A 22,388-nucleotide genomic window follows, 5' to 3' on the forward strand; every position below is an offset into this window, starting at 1 on the left:
GTTTTATTCACTTCATTAACCATCTTTGATCATTGTGAACATCATCTGATTAATCTAAAAAAGAATGTGCATGTTAATGAGTAAGAGAATTGTGATAAGTTAGAACAGTGTAAGTAGTAGTGCTGATTCACATTAGCTGAGGAGAATCTAACAAATAACATATTTGTCCCCTTAAACTTAGCAAAATAAGCAAGTAAAACTTATAGCTATGATTGGTATCATCAAACAAAATAAGAAGATGATAAAACTGAAGAACACTCATGGTCTGTTATATAGCATTGTTGTAATACTGCAGCTGTCATTAAAAACCGTACTCTTCAACTTTGGATCGTCATTATCTTCAAGATCACCTTGTGACACCTTACGAGAATCTTCATTCCCTTCAACATAATTGTCTGAAGACTTGTCAACATACACAAAGAAATCAAACTTTCTCCATATTGTTCAAGTAATTTGAAGCCTTGAAATTTCTATTCCCACAACATTAACAAAATAAAGACAACTTACACACGTTGGCCTTTGGCTTCCATTTCCGCTCGATGTGCCTCATATGCTGTGACTTCCTCTTTGTTTATGGCTGCATCAAGTGGAATTCCCAGAGGAAGGCTGTATTCTGCTCTATATGTATACTTCACCTTTTTTGATTTTGTACACTGGAAACGATCTTCTACAGAGAACTTAAAACATTCAGCTGGATTTTTTTGGTGACGGCTGTTCCTCTGCAAACATATTACCACATTTTTTTTTTATAAATAATATGAAATACTTCAATAAATTCTTTTGGACGTGTGATAAAATTACCAGTATATCAGTTGTTACTGCAGGCAGCTTCATCAGGATAATGAATGCTGCCTTCAGTAGCACCTGAAACGTCATTAATTTAACCACATATGACAAGGTCCCACACCCAAAATAATTTGACTGAAATTGACTCTGGCTGTTAAAGACTATGCTCTCATAACATTAAATATGCAACACTGACAATGTTAGCATATTTGATGCAAGCACTGCACCACCGATTTCTAGAAATATGTGCATACATATATTATTGTATCATACATCTTCTAAAATAATAAATCTTATGAAATATCAGTAAGCAACAAATAGACAAATTACTTGTTATTATATTGCATTACAGAGAGGCATGTGTTACATTTTGAAGTCTTTCTACTTCACACTTTTTCTTCTTTTTCAAAGTAGCAAAAGTATAAGACTATCAACACTCCTTTAACGTACTTTGAGGGCAGGTTTCTCACGTTAATGTAAATGAAAGGACCTATAAAAACAATTGTTCATAAATATTTTGTTTTTGAGTTATCAATGAAAGAACATTTTTATATAATACTAAAGTCTAAAACTTATTAGTAAATTATCAAATTGTCTTCTACTTGCTTCTAAGGACACATGCACCATAGGGCCATGAACTGATGCACCCTTCCTCGGATGGTGTCTAACGGTTCCATAGCTATTTTATTATGAAGATGCTGCATAAACCAATTCTTTCAGGTAGTTCCAAATTTCTATTTAACAAGCACCATTAAGCAAGTGCAAGTGATAGGAGGAGTGGAGTAACTGATTACCACGAGCCATTTCCTAGGATATCGGTATTGTGGATCAGATGAACAAACACTGGGAATAGTGGACTGAGTGCACTCTAACTTCAGCTCAGCCACAACATGGATCTTAGAACAGCAACTGCCTCTACTGCTATTTAGGGGCAAAATGCAGAGCTCTAGGATTTGAAACTAGGTTGGTGGAATGGGAAGAGAATTTAAAGAAGTGAAAATGACATACATGTGTATGGTGTATGTTCTTTCACACATGCCCAAAAGAGCTGACGTCATTTGTACATTTCAGCAACCGTATATATGCAATGAAACAGAAATTTTCTGATCTCAGCTGCATATGTGCAATGCATTAAGTGCAAGAGTGACATGTGAAAATTTATGCCGGACTGGGGTTCTAATACAAATGCTCTGCTTATCTAGAATGGCTGCCTTAATTGCTTCAGCCACTTGAAAATGCCTCCCATCCACCCCAAATTCCCACATGCTGCAGCCTACACATGTAGTGTTCTCCAGCCATTATTCTCTATTTGCTCACGAGTCCCGCCTGGGTTCAGATGATTGAGTGCATCCACAGAGAAGATGCCACTGCCATAAAGACACATATATGTACATATTCATATTGCAATTGTTTGTTTGTTTTATTTTAGGGCGTAAAAACTACTAGGATCATACGCACCCATGTCAGAACCACAGAATGTGAAGACAAAAAAGGGGTTAAAATGAATTGACAGAAGGAAACACAACTACAGCCATGGCCTTGAAGAAAGGTCCATACAATACTCCATAGAGACAACGGAGGTCCTAAACTAAAGATTAAATGTCCTTTACCATATTGCTATGGTGGATAAAAAGTAAAACACAGTCAACAGCTTGCACATTGTTTGCTAAAAAAGGACATTCCATCAGGAAATGGCGAATAGTCAACACTTGAGGACAATGAGCACAAAGTGGTGGGGGATGACCACTTAACAAATGGCAATGGCTAAAAAGACAGTGCCGAATATGCAACCTACCCAAAATAATCTCACGGCAAGAGGGCCGAGAGGAAGTTGGCCAAGCTGCTGAGAGGGGTCTAATTCCCCAGAGCTTGTTCCCATGAAGGGAAGACCAGCAGTGATGTGAAATAGAAATCCCCTGCTGACGGGGGGCAACACAGAGATCATCTGAGGGAATGGAAGAACTAGTGGGCCAAAGTTCAAGGACTGTAGCCTTGGCAGCAGCGTCAGTGGACTTGTTGCCCATCAGACCAGTGTGACCACAGACCCACATAAATGTCACAGGGCTCCATGAAGAATGAGCAAATGAAAGCTTTCCTGGACTTGCATCACTAAGGGATGGACGGTGTACAGCACACAAGAGGCTCTGAAGAGCACAGAGAGTATGAGCAAATGACACAATTTAAAAGTCTGTGTCGCCAGATGTACTGCACGGCCTGATACAGGGCAAAGAGCTCTGCTGTAAATACTGAGCAGTGTTCCAGAAGCCAATACCGAAAAGCGTCGGTGCCAACAATGAAGGCACACCTGAGACCACGGTTTGTCCGGGAGCCATCAGTGTACAAAAAGCACTATCACAAAGTTCCATGTGAAGGTTAAGAAACTTGCAGTGATAGAGTGAGTCTGGAGTAGTGTCTTTAGGTACTGAGTAGAAAATCACAGCAGTAGTTTGGCAGTTTCTGCATACAGATTCTCAAACCTGCTAGTGTAAAATGCTCTAGTGGCCAAACGGATGCAATGAATGGTGGATTGTATTGAGGCGGCATACGATGGACGGACGTGCAGATGCATAAACGAAGTACCTGTAGTCTAGTTTGAAAAGGACAAGGGACCAGTACAAATGGAGGAGGGCGGTCCCATCTTCTCCCCAGGATGTACGGCTGAGGACATGCAGGACATTGAGGGACTGGGTACAGCAGGCAGCCAGGTAAGACATGTGGGAGTACCAAGGAAGTTTCCTATTGAGTATGAGGCTTGGAAATTTCGTAGTTTCAATATACGGAGGAGCAGCAGGCCCAAGATGAAAAGATGGTGGAAGAAACCAATTGCACCACCAAAAATTCATACAAATGGTTTTGTCAATGGAAAAGCAAAAGCCATTGTTGATGGTCCACGAGTAAATACGACTGAGACAATACTGAAGACACCGCTCAAGAAAACAAGACCATGGAGAACTGCAATAGACTGCAAAATTGTCAACAAAAATGGAGCTGGAGATGCCTGGTGGGAGACAGGCCATAATAATGTTAATGGCGATAGCAAAGAGGACAACGCTCAGGACTGAACCCTGAGGCATGCCGTTTTCCTGGATAAAGGTGTCCGAAATGGCAGAACCCATGCGTACCTTGAAATCTTGGTCTTTTAAAAATTCCTGAAGGAAAGGGGCCATGCGGCCTCTGAAGCCCCACGTGTAGAGAGTACAGAGGATACCAGTCCTCTAGCCTTTCTCCAAATCGAAGAACTTAGCCACAGGCTGGTATTTCCACAGAAAACTATTTGTCACATGGGTTGACAAAGTGACGAGATAGTCAACTGCAGAACAGTGCACTCTAAATCCACATTGTTAAGAGGTTAGTAAATTGCGAGGCTCTAACCACAATGCCAGCCAGGCATGAGTCACACATTGCACCACCTTGCACACAAAGCTGTTGGGATACATGTGGAGGTAGCTACAAGGAAGGTGTTTGTCCTTACCAAGCTAAGGTGTGGGTGTGACAGTGGCTCCAAGCCAGTGTCTGGGAAAGGTGCCCTCTGCCCAACATGCGACTGTATGTATGAAGGAGAAAGTGCTTGCCTGCAAGAGAAATGTCCTGCTACATCTGAATGTGAACATCGTCTCACCCTGGGGTGGAGGAATGGGATGTAGTGAGAGCATGATCTACCTCCCTAATAACAAAAGCAGCACTGCAGCAATTACGATTCTGAGAAGAGAAGGATATCACCTGAGCCTCTTCCATTTGTTTTTGATGGAGGGAGGCACAGTGAGAGTGGGCAGAGCTGGAAATCTCAGCAAAATAGCAGCCCAAGGTGTTGGAGATAGCAATAGGGTCCACTATGACATCATCCGCTATGGTCAGGCCGGAAATTGGGGAATGGACCTTGACCTCAGAGAGATGCCAGAGGTTAGCTCACATGGCAGAAGAGGGAGTGGAACTATTAGAAGAACTAGTTCTTTTTGCTATCCCGAAGAACGCAATGTCTGTGCACACAACTGTTTGTAACAAATAGAGTTTGCTATCGTAGGCTGATAAGTAAAAATTTGTTGTGGCATTGCTCAGTCCATCAGGAGACTGGGGCATGGTGAGGTAAAGATGAAGTGCAAGGAATGGAACATTCTGCAGTGGTACGGATAACATTAGTAAGGTAGTCTACCTGGAAATCACAACTAGGGAAGTAATATTCATCGAAGGTCGCCTTTCAGTTAGTCTTAGAAAGCTGCCATTTAGGTGTGCACATAGGCAGGGTAAGACTCAGCAAACGGATAGCACACGGGGAATGGTTGCTGAAGTACGTGTCGGAGAGAATGGACCACTTGAGATGATAGGTAAGCTGAGCAATGCAGAAGGAGGGGTCCAAATAGGAATAGGTGTGCGTGGAGTCTGAAAAGAATGTGGGTGCTCCTGTGTTCAGGCAGATAAGGTTAAGCTGATTGAGAAGGCCAGCCAAGAGGGATCCTCTCAGACAGGTCTCGGAGAACCCCAAAGGGGATGGTGTGCATTAAAGTCACTGAGCAGCAGGAAGGGGTGAGGGAGTTGCCCAATAAGCTGGAGGAAGTCTGCCCTGATGACACCGAATGACAGAGGATTGCAAATGGTACATAGGGAAAAGGTGAAGTGAGGAAAGAAAATATGGACTACACCAGCTTGAAGCTGGGTAGTCACGGAGATGTTTTGACTACGAATGTCATCCCTGATGAGCACCGTGACTCCCGCATGAGATGGAATGCCACCTTCAGGGGGAAAGTCAAAGTGGACCGGAAAGAAAGAAATGTGAAAGCTCAAAGCGATCACGAGGACGCAATTTTATTTCCTGGAGGCAGAGAACAAGTGGACACTGTGACTCCAAGAGCAACTGTAATTCCTATTTATTGAATTTCTGGCAGAAAATGTTCCACTGGAGTCATGACAAGGAAAAGGGAGGAGGAAAGAAATGAAGCGTGTCACCTAAGCAGCTGCCGAGTGCCAGTCTTCGGAGACAAACTTTTTCTGGTGGAGGATCCTGCTCCACAAGATCTACAGAGGCATCGGCATTCTCCCTCTGTCAGTCTGCGGAGTCCAAGGAAGAACAATGGTTGGCAGTGCGCACTGGCAACATGGAGGTCAGCCGGGTGAGGATATCACTTGGCGACACTGTTGACGAGGATAGCAGATGACAATTCAAATGGTTGTTGGCTGGATGGACATAAGAAGTCATCACAGGATTATTCCTTCTGTAATTTCAGGCCAGCCGGTGGTGTAGCATGTGAGGCGAAAGTTTGGTGACTTGTTGCACAGCTGGAGGAGGAGGAGGAGACTGGGATATTACCGTGACACAGGATGACCTTACAATAACAGAGCTGAATTTGAGATCACATGTCTGTGTGGCCATGTTCTTAGTGGAACAAGATGTAGCAAGAACAGTACTGTTAAATGCCAGATGGTAAAATGCAGTGTTTCTGATTAGCCAACAACTTGCGAGCAACAGGGTAAGGTACTTTTTCCTTCAGCCACATCTGCTGTATGGCTCGCTCATAAAGATGCATGGGACAATCTTGGAAGGAGGCTGTATGGTCACCACTGCACTTGATGCAGTGAGGAGGAGGCGGACAATCACCCTTTTGAGTACCCCTACCACAGGTTACACACTTGGCCGGGTGTCCATAGGACATTTGAGTATGGAATGTACAGTCAGTCTGTGATAACTTCATAGCCTGCTTTGATCTCAGACAGAAGCACTACTTTGTCAAACGACAGAAAAAGAGTGCATGTGGGCACTAGGGATGCACCTACCTTTTTCATCACCCTATGGACTGCAATGACGCCCTGATGAGAGGGGTACATTTGGAATTCTGCCTCTGTCGGGAAGGAGGATCCAAATAGCATTGGTTGCGAAGCAGCCACTGAAATTGAACATGTTGTGCAAAGTATCATGTTCTGCCACTTATTGCTCAACTCTGTTCTTGGTCAGTTAGGTGGTAGCCATTCATACTGGTGTACAGGTGATTGGTGGCCGTGCACAGATTAAATGCTGTGCAGAAATGTCAACAGAGTTGGTATGTGGAATGGTTGCTTTCACAGGTGGCCCTGCCTCTGATGGGATAGGTAAGCCTGTGACAGGACTGGAATAGCATGTGCTGAATGGAGGAATCAGGCTGGTCTTGCACAGGTGTTTTCCACATGGATACGACACCTGTGGCAAGGGGTAGAGGTAGTAGTGGCATAAGGATAGACCAGGATGTGTAGGCTGGGTGCATAATAGAATACCACTTGGGGGGAGGGGGGGAGGGGAGGGGGGGAGCTTAGGATGTCCCTCATTTCCGGGCACAATGACAACCAAAGTCCTGGTGCACGACATGGTTCAATTGGTCCAGTCCGCAATGATATCAGGTGATAAGGAGGGTGCTCCTTTGCAGCTTGTGGCTGGCGAGGTTTTACGTGATTGGAGGATGAGTGGTGTGTGAGGATATGGCACAGGGAATCTGTTTGAGGACTAGGTCTGGTGGATGTTGTCTGTCTGAAAGTCTTTGAGAGGCATTTGGCATATTGGGCAAGAGAATTTTCATCACTATCCACAGTTGGTGAGACTGTATGGGAGTGATCGTTGAAGAGGAAGGGATGACAGCTGACTACCTGGATCCCCCACTCATCACTGTTGATGCCACTTCCCTTTGCACCAACATCCCCCATGCTCACAGCCTGGAGACTACTGTATACTACCTCTCCCCATGTTTTTCTAACTCCAAACCCACTACTTATTTCCTTATACATCTAATCAATTACATCATCACACATAAACACTTTGCCTTGCAGATACCTTTATGATACACAGGGCCACATTTATCTACATTCCTTCACAGCCTCTACATCTGCATCTGAACTGTACTCTGTACGCCACCTTAGGGTGTGTGGTGAAGGGTACTTTGTGTACCGGTGTCACTTCCCCCTTTCCCTCTTCCAGTCACATAAGGTTTGTGGGAAAAACAATTCCTGGTAAGCCTCTGTGTGTTCCAATCTCTAATTTTATCTACATGGCGTTTTTGCAAGATATATTTAGGGGGAATCAGTTTATTGACTGACTTTTCCAGGAATGTATGCTCTCGAAACTTTAACAGTAAAACACACTGTGATGCAGAATGCCCAACTTGCAGTTTCCACCACTGTAGCTCGCTGTGTATCTCCATGACTTGTTTTGCTTACTAAATGGACCTCTAATGGATCTTCTCTATTTCCTCTTATCAATCCTATCTGATATGGATCCAAGACTGATGAGCAATATTCAAGAATTGGTCAATTTCCCTTGTTGATGAGCTACACTCCATGAGGATTCTTCCAATGAGTCACAGACTGGCATTCAGCTTACCCACGTTTAACTTTATGTGGTCTGTCCACTTCAAACTGCTCCAGACTCATACTCCTCGATATTTTGTGGAAACAATTACTTCCAATAATTGTTCTGAAATCATGTAATCCTTGATAAAGAGTCTTTATGTATTCACAATATGTTACATTCGTTTATGTTGAGGGTCAATTGCCACTCCCTGCACTGAGGTTGATCCTCTGCACATGTTACTGCATTTCGCACATTGTGTCCCGTTCATTAGAAACTCTTCAATCCAGCCACACAGTTCGTCTGATATTCTGTACACTCATATTTTGTTCATTAGGCAGCAGTGTGGGACTGTATTGAATGGCTGTCGATTCCTACAGATGAGATTTTTGATCTCCAGAAAAGTCATAATACACGAGCACAAAACATGTCAAACTTTTACAACAGGCCTGCATAACAGATACAGGCACATAGTTTTGTGCATCGGTTCAACAATCCTTCTTGAAAACGGGAATAACCTATGCTTTTTTACTATCGTTTGGAACTCTTTTGAGCTTCCAGAGACTGATGATACACTGTTGTTAGAAGAGGTACAAGTTCGTTTGCATACTCTGTGTAGAATCAAACTGGTTTTCCGTCAGGTCTAGTAGCTTTTCCTCTATTGAGAGATTTCATTTGCTTTTCTACCCTTTGGTCACTTATTTTGATGTCTCGCCTTTTGTTGTTTGAGAGACGATTTAAAGGAGGAATTGCACTGCAATTTTCCTCTGTGAAACTGTTTTGGAGAAAGACACATTCATAGTACAGTATTTTGCCATTTTTGTCATTCCCTGTTTCAATGCTATTATGGTCCCAGTGTGCGTGAACAGATAGTTTCAATCCATTTACTGATTGAATGTGAGACAGAAACTTCTTACGATTTTCTGTCAGTCAATAGACAGAGTTTTACTTCTGAATTCATTAAATGTTTCACACACGGCCCTTCTAATGCTAACTTCTGTTTCAATTAGTTATTGTTTGTCGATGATGCTTTGACTATGTTTAAATTTGCAGTGAAGCTATATCTGCTTCCATAGCACATTTATAACATGTTTCTTTAATCATTGTAGGTCTTCCCCACAACTCTGGTTGACAACTCATTCTTTCTTATTTGCTTCGTCTGATCCTGCTCAGCCCAATGTGACTTCTTCCTGGACAATGATCTTCATCTCTTACAGCTCCATTCACACCAAGCCACTAACCATGAACTGTACCAGCATTTGTACAGCTCTTGTCTCTCAAAGAAAAAACACTGCCTAGCCACCGTGGACTGTGTATCTGCAGAGACTAGAATTCTCTTGTGCAATATGCTGTAGGTTGCACGAAGGTCTTCACAGAAAGGCACTATCCCTCATGCCTAATCAGAATACAGATTTTTCATAACATATCCTCACACACTCATATTCCCACCATACCCACGAATCAGTGTCAAAAGAGCACCCTCCCCATCACCCAGCATCCAGGATTGGAGCAACTGAACCATGTCCTTCGCCAGAGCTATGACTATATTTGACTGTGCCTGAAAATGAGGGCTATCCAACCCATTATCCTTGCCTCATTTCTTTGAAATTGTATTCTGAAACTCACATAACATACAAATCCCAATCACTTGCACACAGGGAACATATTCCTGTAGAAGACCCAGTTGTAAGACCTGACCGATTCACCTACCCTGCACATCCTACTCTAATCCTGTCATAGGCTTATCCAGACCCATCAGAGACGTGGCCACCTGTGCAAGCAACTGCATCATATACTAGCTCTGCTGTAACTTCTGCACAACATTTTATGTGGGTGTAAGCACCAATCAACTGTCCATCAGAATGAATGGCCACCACCCATCTGTGGTCAAGAGCAGAGTTGATCTCTCAGCAGTAGAATACACTGCTGAGTGTAAAATGCTCAATTTCAATTGCTGTTTCACAATGCCCACCATCTGAATTGTACCCAGCACCAGCTTTTCTGAACTGGTACATGTGGGTTATCCTTGCAATGTATCTTCGTTCCTCCATTTCTCCTGGCCCCAATCTCCACTAACCTCCTGCACCCCACCCATACCCTCTTCCCAAAAGTCTTCCCTTCCTTTGTTCTGTCACCACCTCTCAATCCATTCTTCCACACCTTTGTCATCGTGCACTGCATAAATGCACCAATTCTGGTGTCCATGTGTTGCATCCCTATCCTATGCATCAGTCTATCCCTCCTGCATTTATCTTGCATACCCAGGCTGTCAATGACTCAATGCTTTCACTATTTGGTGTCATTTTCTTTACTCCCCTAAATCAACCACAATAGAAAAACTCATTTTAAAATAAACATGTAACACTATTGATGAAGGTGCTTCACTTTTGGTGAGAAGATACATGACACTTACAAAACATTAGAGAGGATAAAGTCAGCAAATCTAGAACAAAATGATCATTGTCTGAATGGTTTCTGCATTAACGGACCATTTCTTCTCTGCCAAAAGTCAAAACTTCAGTTCGCGAATTGGCACATGGTCTTACATGCTAAATGAGTTTGATTTTAATTCACTTCTCCTACAGTGCGAGTCACTGAACATATATAATTGTGAAATACACAACAAATTAATTGTGAAATACACAACGAACTATCACATTTTTCAGTGTGAAACAACTGTACTTCTGCCATATGGTCTATAAAAACTGTTAATTTTGCACATTTTCAGATCTGGCTATTGACGGTTTATATTTTAACACACTCAGATGTTGATGAATAAAGTAACAGATTGGAACAGTGACATGATGTTTGTGAAAATATCATCAAAGAGATTATGTTCTTCCATTCGGTGCTGGAAGTTTACCTGCACTATGTGCAAGTAGCATAATATCATCACCAAAATGAAGATGGTTGAGTATGTTCTGTAACACACATTCCCAGTTTGAGGCTATGGAAATTTGCTGGAAGACTGTCTTTGGGGGTACAGAAATGCTTTACCTGACTTTTTTGAATTCGGAATTCCTCACTATCTTGATGAATACAAGAGCAGTATTGACATACATGTTTTTCAGTATACAAATACTCAGAGGGTGAATCATTCCCCATTTCTCTGGGACTGATAGTAAAGATTTAATTGAAACAATGTAAAATTTGGAGCCTACCAACTGAGTTACTCAAGCGTGACTCGCAACACACTTTTTTCCAGGACTGCTAGTCCCATGAGGTACACAAAACTTCAGTGAAGACACAAATGAATTATAGACATTGTATGCAAGTGCACATTGATGTAAACCAACGAGGAAAGATGGAAATTATTGCTGGACTGGGATCTGAACCCAGGTCTCCTGCTTATTAGGTAACTGCTCTGACCACTAAGCCAACTGGACACAGTGGTCATTGCAACTGCATGCACTACCCTAGCATGTCTCCTGTCACACACAAATTCTCAACTTACCCACACACTTGCAGTGTGGCGAACATACACCACATTTATACAATTAACATGAAGACAGCCAATGATCTCTTCGGTGCAGATGCACATCAGGCTCAAACTCTTAAGGAAATCGGCAAAATACCACTTCTGAATATGATATTAGATGAGTGCGAATACTAAAATTTATACTGACTTGTAACATAGTTTTTAAAGTAAGGAGTCTATGCAGTGCCATAAAGATTGACAGGAACTACAAAATGACACTACATTTGTCATTCTTTAGTTTCCTAAGGACCCTACAAGGTACAAAATGGTACATTACAGGACTGTTTATTTATGATTCACTTGTAATGTTCAGATATTTACTGAATACCGTCATTTTCCTTTAATGACAAAAATTTGCTAGTAAACATCAGACAATCTGACTTTCTGCAGATAGAAGTTATATATTTACCCAACAAAGTGGAATTTCTTCTGCTACACTTTCAGCCAAATTAGTGAATTTGGAACACAGGAAACTTATATGGAATGTAATATCTACATTAATTAATGTACAAAATAAGCCACCACAGCTGTAGCTTCAGAGAAAACAACACAGATGTGATGATAAATCCCAACACAGAAAAAAAAAGAAAAATTCACAAGTGTTGCTAAATTTGAGCCTCTTATGGCAAGAATCTTGGACATATTCACTTTTGAAACAAAATTACTTACATTTACAAGATTATTTGTGTATTAGAAAGCTGTGTAAAATTTAAGAATGGGGGAATCACTCAACTCCATAAAAAATGTCAAGTCAACAAAAGTGCCTATGATGATAACAACAGACAACAGAAATATAGGCTTGACATGCATGAAATACATGTTTATATTCTCTTGCTTTCAGTGGAGTAAGCTGCAAATACACACATATCTGAAAGTATTTCTTCATGAATAATTTGTAGCTTATATTATTGAATCAGCGAGATTCGGTTGGTTTTGCATGTATTTCACAATAATTCCTGTGTCTTGGTAATTTACTAACACATGGAATGTGCAATTATAACTATTTTGTTAATAGAGTAGAAAATAATTAAAAAATGAACATAATCCTTATGCTGCATGTGATTGCCTGCTATCTCACCAGTTGGAGTGCTGTCACTCCAGCTGTGAAAAGGTAACAACTTTCACACCGGAGTGTGTTATGACTGTATTTATTAGACTGCGGCTGAACTAATTTGTTTTAGGAGTTCCAAAACAAGCTTTTCCAATTTAAATTCTCATCAATGTGGATATTTATGAAATTTGAAGTTTCCACCTTACTTATTATTTCCTCACCATGTGTTACACTTCACTGATTTAGTATTTCTAGATGTGCAAGACTGAATATGTTGTGACTTTCTAAAATTGAAGGAGAGACCATCTGCAGAAAACCATTCTGTGATGCTTTTAAGAACTTTATCATTTCTTCTGTTTCTGTATGTATGCTTGGACTGATTAAAATACTAGTGTCAACTGCAAAATTAACTACTTTTGCTTGTTGTGTATTAGACGGAAGATCATTTACGTATATGAGAAACAATAGTGGACCTATGATTGAGCCTTGGGGAACCCCATATGTGAATTCTCTCCAATCAGAATTATGTCCCCAGGAATTAGTGAAGTACAACTTCCTGTAATCTTTTGGTTAGGTATAACATTATCCATTGGCTGCCTATACCATCAGTAGTTTGCTGTAATTCAAAATAATAAGGAGAAGCTGGATCTAATAACACAAAGTGGAAATTCTTTGAGACAATGAGCACTGGGTTAAGTAAAAACTGTGGAGTACATCATTAGATAGAAAGTGGAACAAACATAAATATTCCAACTTATTAATAGTAGTAGTTTGCTTACTGCTGTTTTATAAGGAGTGAATGGTTTATTACAGTTGGAAGTAAGGCTAACACTAATTTTATTCTGATCATTTTTTTTTAAAATTGGGGTTTAACATATTTATGGGCTATGGAACAGAGAAAAGATTAGTGTAAATTTTCTTGAAGTGGTTAAAAATTAATTCTGGAGACTGGATAGCATAATGGCTGACTGAGGTTTGGATGATTTGTTTCAAACTAATTTTTCAGCGTTAAGTTCTGAAATTTGATTAACTTCCGTTTGGTAGTTTAACAGCTAGATTTTCTAATGCATTAAGGTCTAGTTATGGACCTTGTCTTTATCTGTTTGCTGTGTTTCAAATTTGCTTTCCTGATATATTATTTTATTCACTGGTGAGTACAATTTAAAATGGTGTATATTTTCCTTTATATTACAGTAAGACCCAATATTAATAATATCACAATTTAAAAACTTCAGGCATTTAATAAATTTTCTAACTGCCAGGTGCAACTGCCATAAAAAAGTTTTAGAGGTTGGTTTGGGTTGTTTCGGGAGGAGACCGAACAGCGAGGTCATCGGTCTCATTGGAGTAGGGAAGGATGGGGAAGGAAGTCTGCCATATCCTTTCACAGGAACCATCCCGGTATTTGCCTGGAGTGACTTAGGGAAATCACAGAAAACCCAAATCAGGATGGCCGGACGCAGGATTGAACTCTCGTCCTCCCAAATGCGAGTTTAGTGTGCTAACCACTGCGCCACCGTGCTTGGTAAAGTTTTCAAAACTAGTTTTCGCAAATCTGACTTTTCCTTAAAGCTCGCTTGGTATTTGTTTCTGTTGTGGCGGGTTAAGTCATCGGACCAAATTAAACAAGTTGATAATCATTAGGAATTTTTGTTTACTTTAGAACATCCCTGCCCTTCAGTTGGGAAATAAAAGGCACACATTTGTAGAACATAGATACAAAGTGACAAAAACAACCAAGTGAGATCAATAATAATATTTTAAATTATCAGAATCCAACAATTTACATGGAAGTTGCTGTTCAAATCTGGATGTGCTGTGTGACATAGATCATGTCATCTGATGCCACAGGTGTTGCCTTGAAATCGAAGCATGGGATGACAACACATTCTCGTCATTGTTCCCATTATAAAATGGTAGTCTATATTTGCAGATAGGAAAAATGATTTCACTTCTGATAGTAAAATATTTGCTAATGCCAGTTATGATTTCATTTAATATATTTTGCATGTGATGTGTCCCTGGAGACAATTAGAATCTCAAGTATTTTTCATTCAATTATTTTAAGTTAAACATACTTCTTGCTGTACCATTTTGGAAACTTCAGTTTAAACGTAAATACTAGAAAACTGATTGTAATTCTGTGCTACACATACTGATAGTAAAATCTCTTTCACATTTTTCCAGTATCTGTAGGACGAAGCATTACAATCAGTTTCCACATGTTTACATTAATTGCAGTTACTGAGATGTTGCAAAAGCTCACAAATTAAAATTGCTAATGAACTCACCATAATATGCTCAGTACTTTAAAAAAATAGGAATTATTTCTGAAGCACTTGTTTCACATAAATTAAAGAAATACTCATGAATTGCAAAAGCAAACTAGCTATTTAAAAAAACAGGAAGAAGAAGAAGAAGAAGTAGTTAACATCATATTACGATGTTCATCAAAATGTCGAAATGTACACCTTTATTATCTGCATGTCAGTAAAAGAACAAATGATGCTATTTAATAAAATAATTTATTATTTGTAAAGCTGGAAAGTTAACATTTAACTTATCATTGCAAAAAATATGGTTTGGTGCCACCTTGCTCTTGCAGTGTAGCGTAACACAGTTCCAAATACTGAAGCTAAAGGAGGTGCTGTATTAGAAACAAAAAGTATTCTTAGGTTATCATTCAGAAATTTCCATCTTCAAAATAGGTCTATAAATAAGTAGTGAAAACATTCCGTCACACCGAAATGTATCATGAGAAAAGGTGCAAGAAATCATGCTGTAGAACAGGATTGAAGGCCGATCATATCAAATGTTTTATTGGCTCTAAGATTAACTAGATAGTAATACTGTGGAGCCAAGTTCCCTCATAAATCTTTTTGTCAAAGACAAAATATGTAACAAAGATAAAATGAGCAATGAAAAACTGATGGCACTGAAGTGTGATAATATTGTTGTAAATGAAAACTTTCCACCATTAACAGCTGGAAAGTGTAAACTAAGGTATCTTTTGAACATGTAAAAGCTACTGTAAAACTGACCTTTAACAGCAATGTTTGGATGACTGCAGAATTTTTTGGAGATTTACTCAGTAGTTTACAGAACACAACTGGAGCAAAGGCAAAAGGCAAGAGATGATCTCTACATCTAATGCATCCTCATTTATATGGAATGTTAACACTGTGCTTTTCCTGCTAAATACAGGAGTCACCTACAACTATGGACTCTGGTAAATTCAATCTATGAAAGCTAAACACTAAAGTGGTTTTCAACAAAGCTGGATTTCATTACCAAAAAGAAAGAAAGTAATGAAGATGAGCATTTTACAGATGATAGCTCAATACAAATCACAGAATGGTTTTGAAGCTTCTGGTTTTGGTGCAGCATAATTAGCAGCTGAAGCCAATTTCTGTAAAGAATTTAAAGCCATTAGAGATATTTAAGTACATGGGGCATTTCAAGACTTGCTACAATATTTAAGGAGTTTTTTTTAGGTTCCCTTGTGATACTCATTCTGTGTCATTAGTTGCATAAAACAATACTTGAAAAAATGATCGCTTATGTGATCTACAAAGTGAGATAACCCATTATTTAAGAACAAAAATCCATTTAAGGAAAAAGAGGTTTTATTGTACCTAGTTTTCTCATGAGTTGAAAATTTCTCTGTTCTACTGACATCTGTTTGCACATTCCATCTTCCCTGCACATGTACTTTCTTTTTATTAATATATACCCACCCAACATCAATAACAGTGGAACCCCTCCCCTGCCCCCTCCCTTCCTGCTCACTTAAGTTACTGACATTTATGTTCTAGATAATACATTCCGATCTCCACTGTCGGTATACTACTATTCTCATGACTTACGATTCAGTCTGGCCATGAACAATGAAATGGAGAATTTCAAACTAAAGAGTAAATATCAGTAGTAGCACCATTTTAAGAAAACCAGGGAGTGCCATTTTAAGAGAACTAGAGAGCAAGTGGGGGAGAGAGTGACTGAGCTTAACGTCTGATCAAGGTAATTTTAAAATGTTAATTACCTCAAGAGTATTCACAAGGTGCATAAAAAATTCTTGAGCATCTTGTTGATGTTTTGTGGAGAATTCTGGATGCCCTTTACTAATAAGGTTCTTAAACATGTGTGGAGAAATTCCTGGCTGAGATTCATCCCCTGCATCACTGTCTTTTGGGGGTTGTGAATACTTTCCTGAGAGAAGTCCAACACCAAGTTTTGCCCTGAAAATTTGAGAGAGTACATTACATTCATTAATGGCACATTGAAGTCCACAAAACAATGACACTAGACAGCACAGTCACTCTTTTACCTATTTAGCTCCTACAGGGTCACATTTATGAAATACTGTTGTATGTGTTCTAAACAGGACATCAGTCTCAGCATCAAAATAAAACAACATCAATAGATCTCCAACAGCACTTATGTATATTAAGGGTGCTTATCACTATTCCTCCAGAAAGTTTAGTAATTAGGATAATAAAACTGGGAACTGACATATTTTGTACAGGCTTAGGCTACCACACTTGAAGGTATGGCAGTCTGAGATTCATCACTGTAATTGGTTCTTGCATAGAGTTTTGAACATCACTGTTACTTTAGGGTGATATCCCCCAGTTACCTACCGAGCCAAGCTAGACAATAGTACACACACTTGTGAGTTTGTCAGTGTGGGTGTGCTCTGTAGTATTATGAACACTGAACAAATTTTCATCTGCCAAGATCACTAAAATCATTTACTCATATAAATTACCTGTTTCAGCACTTCTCTGTTACGAACTTCGAATCTGCGAAAGATGTGCCCGAAAATGCTAGAATACAGCAACTAACGTAACAGCTCACATAATTATATCCAAGATTTGCAATAAATGGAATAAAAACATACCTATGTTTACATCATTACAGATACATGGAACAACATACTTAAGTTTACATCATCACACTATCTTCTCCTTCAATACAACAAGTGCTGCTGTACAATGTATGTACATGTTAGTACCGTGAGCTACACTAGAAGTCGGCACGTCATTTTAAAATAACAGCTGTGTACACACACATTATTGTGTCAGGGCTCACATTTGTCACGACTTTACAAATGACAGATCCCAGCATAAACATTCTTAGAGATACATAAGTACATCAGATGGCATAGTGGTAGTACGAATCTCACATTTGATTAAGGCATGGATCTACTATTCCACATATGCTGGAGCACCTAAGAAACTGGTATAGGCATGGGTATTCAAATACAGAGTTGTGTAAACAGGTAGAATATGAGGCTGTGGTCGGAAACACCTATATAAGACAGCAAGTGTCTGGCACAATTGTTAGATCAGTTACTGCTGCTACAAGGGCAGGCTATCAAAATTTAAGTGAGTTTGAACTTGGTGTTCTAGTCGGCGCATGAGTGATGGGACACATCATCTCCGGGTAGCGATGAAGTGGGAATTTTCCTGCTTGACTATTTTGCGAGTGTACTGTGATTATCAAGAATCCAGTAAAACATCAAATCTTTGACATCGCTGCAGCCGGAAAAAAACCTGCAAGAATGGGACCAATGACGACTGAAGAGAATTGTGCAATGTGACAGAAGTGCAACCCTTCCACAAATTGATGCAGATTTCAATTCTGGGCCATCAACAAGTGTCAGCGTATGAACTGTTCAATGAAACATCATCGATATGGTCTTTTGGAGCCGAAAGCCCACTCTTGTACCCTTGATGACTGCACAAAACAAAGCTTTACACCTCGTGTGGGCCCAGCAACACCGACATTGGTCTGTTGAGGATTAGAAACACATTGCCTGGTCAGAGGAGTCTCGTTTCAAATTGTGTTGAGTGGATGGACATGTCCGGGTATGGAGACAACCTCATGAAGCATGTTAGCAGAGGATTGTTCAAGCTGGTGGAGGCTCTGTAATGGTGTGGGGCGTGTGCAATTGGTAGTGATGTGGGACCCCTGATACATCTAGACATGACTCTTGACAGATGACATGTACATAAACATCCTGTCTGATCATCTGCATCCATTCATGTCCATTGTGCATTCCAATGGACTTGGGCAATTCCTGCAGGACAATGTGACACCCCACATGTCCATAATTACTACAGAGTGGCTCTAGGAACAATCTTATGAGTTGAAGCACTTCCGCTGGCCACCAAACTCCCCAGACACGAACACTATTGATCATATCTGGGATGCCTTGCAATGTGCTGTTCAGAAGAGATCTCCACCCCGCCGTACTCTTACAGATTTATGGACAACCCTGGAGGATTCGCGGTGTCAATTCCCTCCAGCACTACTTCAGACATTAGTTGAGTCCTTGGTATGTAGTGTTGCGGCACTTCTGTGTGCTCGGTGATGTACCAGTTTCTTTGGCTCTTCAGTGTAATTACGCATGCCTAAATCATCATCATAAGATACAAGCCACATCAGTATTCTTCAGTTTTAAAGAATTGCCTGGAAACTCATATAAACTTTCATAAAACATAACTTATACAAAAACATTTTTATACCATTTTAGAAATTTTTTAAAAACATTGTATAAAAATTCTTTATAACTTTCTATCAAATTTTCCTTCACACACTATTTGGTAAAGGGTTTGCTGGGATCTGTCAGTTGAAACGTGGTGCTGAATGTGAGCACTTGTAATTGGAGCAATAACATGTATGTACATTTCTCATGCCGACTTCTAGTGTAGCTCATGATACTAACATGGACACACATTGCACAGCACAACTTACTGTACTGAATGAGTAGATTGTGTAATGACGTAAACATAGATATGTTGTTATTCTATGTATAGTAAATCTGGAATGTAATTGTGTGTGCTGTTATGTTAGTTGCTGTGTCTAGCATTTTCAGTCCCATCTTTTACAGATCTGAAGATAGCAACAGATAATTGTTGAAACCAATAAATTACGTGAATAAATGATTTTAATGATCTCAGCACTTGAACGTTTATGAAGTGTTCAGACAAAAGCACTCCTGATACACCAAAAACTGACTTTTGTTTGCATTTTCACTTTAATAGGAAGTGTCTTGTTAATAGCATGATTATGGTGACTGTATGTTTCAAGAATCATTACGTAATAGTAACAACAAATCTGCTCCTGCCAATACTAAATTACAAAAATGTGTGCTATCTCACATGCTTCAGTATCACATGTTATTAAAAAACTATTTATTGACTATGCTCAACTAAATGTAAACTATTGTGATAAATGTACTTGTATGACAGCAGATTAAGTCAATACAAGGTACACAGTATTCTAAATAAATGCCTGTGTGATATTTAATGGTGTAAATGAGCTAAAATACAACCTAAAAATATCTACAAATTACTTACATCTGCACAACAAAATCTGAAGCAGGATCAGCTGAAGCATTTTCAAATATTTTAGGAGCTTCATCAAAAAACCTAGAAACAAAAATCATGATTGTAAATATACATACACATTCACATAAATATTCACACACGCGCACACGCGCACACACACACACACACACACACACACACACACACACACACACACACACAAAACAACAACAATGTGAAGTAAATGTGGAACAATGTCTTGAGTTTGCAAGGAATTATATTTAAATACGAAAGGGTACACACTTAAGAAGTTACCGGCTACATGGTTAAGTGGACACTTTATTTACAACCGATAGGGCAGCTGACGAAGTGAAAGATTTCAGTACACTGTGTCAAGCAAAGGTCTATCAAATAATACATAGGTAGCAAAAAAATGCAAATTCATTCAATGACAGGCTTTATAACAGTGTGTATTGCAAAGTAGGTATGATCTAACTTTGCAAAATTTTGGCCAGATGAAGACTGATTGCTTATAGGAAAATTATAAAAAGTCCCTTTACTTTAGAGTGAAGAGGACATAACAGTTTTTCAGACACTTTTTAAAGCTAGTGAAGAATGAGAGCCAATTGCAGGTTTGCAATATGTACTGTTCAAGAGCAACTTAAACAATTTTAGTGGAATAAAAAAATGGTTGAGGTTTTTGTGACCACTTGTTGGTATATTGCCTGTTGACTTTTGTCTCAGGATCTTTGGCCAATGTCAGTTTAATGATTCTTCTCATTTTACACCAGCATGGATGGTTGACATTGCCAAAAGTTCACCATACATTGCATATGGCAGACTGGAGATGAGCCCGTGGCCTTTCGTGCCAATGGCAGAGCTTTTCCCTGATCGTTACCACTGTGTTTCTGTCCTTGTTACCTGCAATAGTCGTTCACTGCAGCTTGGAGATACAGGATCCTTATACCTTGAGGCCTGTTTTTCTCTTGCTGAAATTATTGTCATGTTTGTGAATTTCTAAGGCTTCCCTGAATGAACTGGTATGGTACCTCCAATCCAGCGAGACAATGCGTGTTAGGGAATTTTATTTGTGGTCAGCCTCACACAGCATTTCTCCACCAGTCTCAACTGCAATATTGTTTGTGTTCGGTCGGTTGTTTGCAGATGATGCTGTCGTTTGACTAATAAAGTTATCAGAAGATAAAAAAAACTGCAAAACGATTTAGAAAAGATATCTGAATGACGCGAAAAGTGGCAGTTGACCCTAAATAACGACAAGTGTGAGGTCATCCACATGAGTGCTAAAAGGAACTCATTAAACTTTGGTTACATGATACATCAGTGTAATCTAAAAGCTGTAAATTCTGCTAAATACCTAGGTATTACAATCACGAACAACTTAAATTGGAAGGAACACAAAGAAAATGTTGTGGGGAAGGCTAGCCAAAGACTGCGTTTTATTGGAAGGACACTTAAAAAATGTATCAGATTTGCTAAGGAGACTGTTTACACTACGCTTGTCTGACCTCATTTAGAATACTGCTGCGAGATGTGGGATCCTTACCAGATAGGACTGATGGAGTACATCAATAAAGTTCAAAGGAGGTCAGCATGTTTTGTATTACCACAAAATATGGGAGAGAATGTCACAGAAATGATACAGGATATGGGCTGGACATCATTAAAAGAAAGGCGTTTTTCATTGCGACGGAATCTTCTTACGAAATTCCAATCACCAACTTTCCCCTCCAAATGCAAAAATATTTTGCTGACACCAACCTACATTGGGAGGAATGATCACCACGATAAAATAAGGGAAATCAGAGCTTGTACGGAAAGATATAGGTGTTCATTCTTTCCGTGCTATACGAGATTGGAATAATAGAGAATTGTGAAGGTGGTTTGATGAACCCTCTGCTAGGCACTTAAATGTGATTTGCAGAGTATCCCTGTAGATGTAGACCCTGGTATTGATGGATTGTACTGTCATTCCCATTTGGTATCTTCCTAACATTCTGAGGGGATCCCTTTTCTTCCTTGCTAATCTGAGACCTCTTTGACCTTCTTGGTCAGTATGTAAATGATTTTTATGCCATGTTAGCACTATATAGGGCTGACTTTGTCTGCCACCTTGGGTATGCATTGCAGATAGGCAATATCCACCATTTCTTCTTCTGATATGTCACTCCCCCTGACATTAGATTTCGCTGACATGTCTTGTGCAACTGGTGGCATACGTACTGCTCCTACTGCTCCTCCGAACACACTCCGGTGTTGCATATCACGTTCAAGGTACTGCAGACCCACCTCCATGGGCAAGGTCATTAATGTACGCTTGTGCAGTGGCCCTCAACTCGAGGGTAAGCTGTTCAAATGCTGGCAGTCAAAAAATTTTCACTGTCAATACTGGTGGCAGGGGGGAGGAGAGGTGGTGGT

General features: G+C 39.8%; 1 protein-coding gene across 2 annotated transcripts in view; it reads right to left on the reverse strand.

Moving 5' to 3' along the window:
* LOC126253050 (ubiquitin carboxyl-terminal hydrolase 5) overlaps window positions 1–22,388 on the reverse strand; it is a 160,586-nt gene that overhangs the window by 44,214 nt on the left and 93,984 nt on the right. For both annotated transcript variants that reach the window (XR_007545889.1, XM_049954130.1), the window contains exons 8-10: window positions 19,983–20,054; window positions 16,661–16,856; window positions 508–719 (exon numbers count right to left, since the gene is read on the reverse strand). Coding sequence is in view for 1 of the 2 variants with exons in the window: in XM_049954130.1 (XP_049810087.1) it covers window positions 508–719; window positions 16,661–16,856; window positions 19,983–20,054 (480 nt within the window). In the remaining variant the exon portion in view is untranslated. The remainder of the gene's footprint in view (window positions 1–507; window positions 720–16,660; window positions 16,857–19,982; window positions 20,055–22,388) is intronic.

This window comes from Schistocerca nitens, chromosome 4 (genome assembly GCF_023898315.1).
Source record: "Schistocerca nitens isolate TAMUIC-IGC-003100 chromosome 4, iqSchNite1.1, whole genome shotgun sequence".
Classification (NCBI taxonomy): Eukaryota; Metazoa; Arthropoda; class Insecta; order Orthoptera; family Acrididae; genus Schistocerca; species Schistocerca nitens.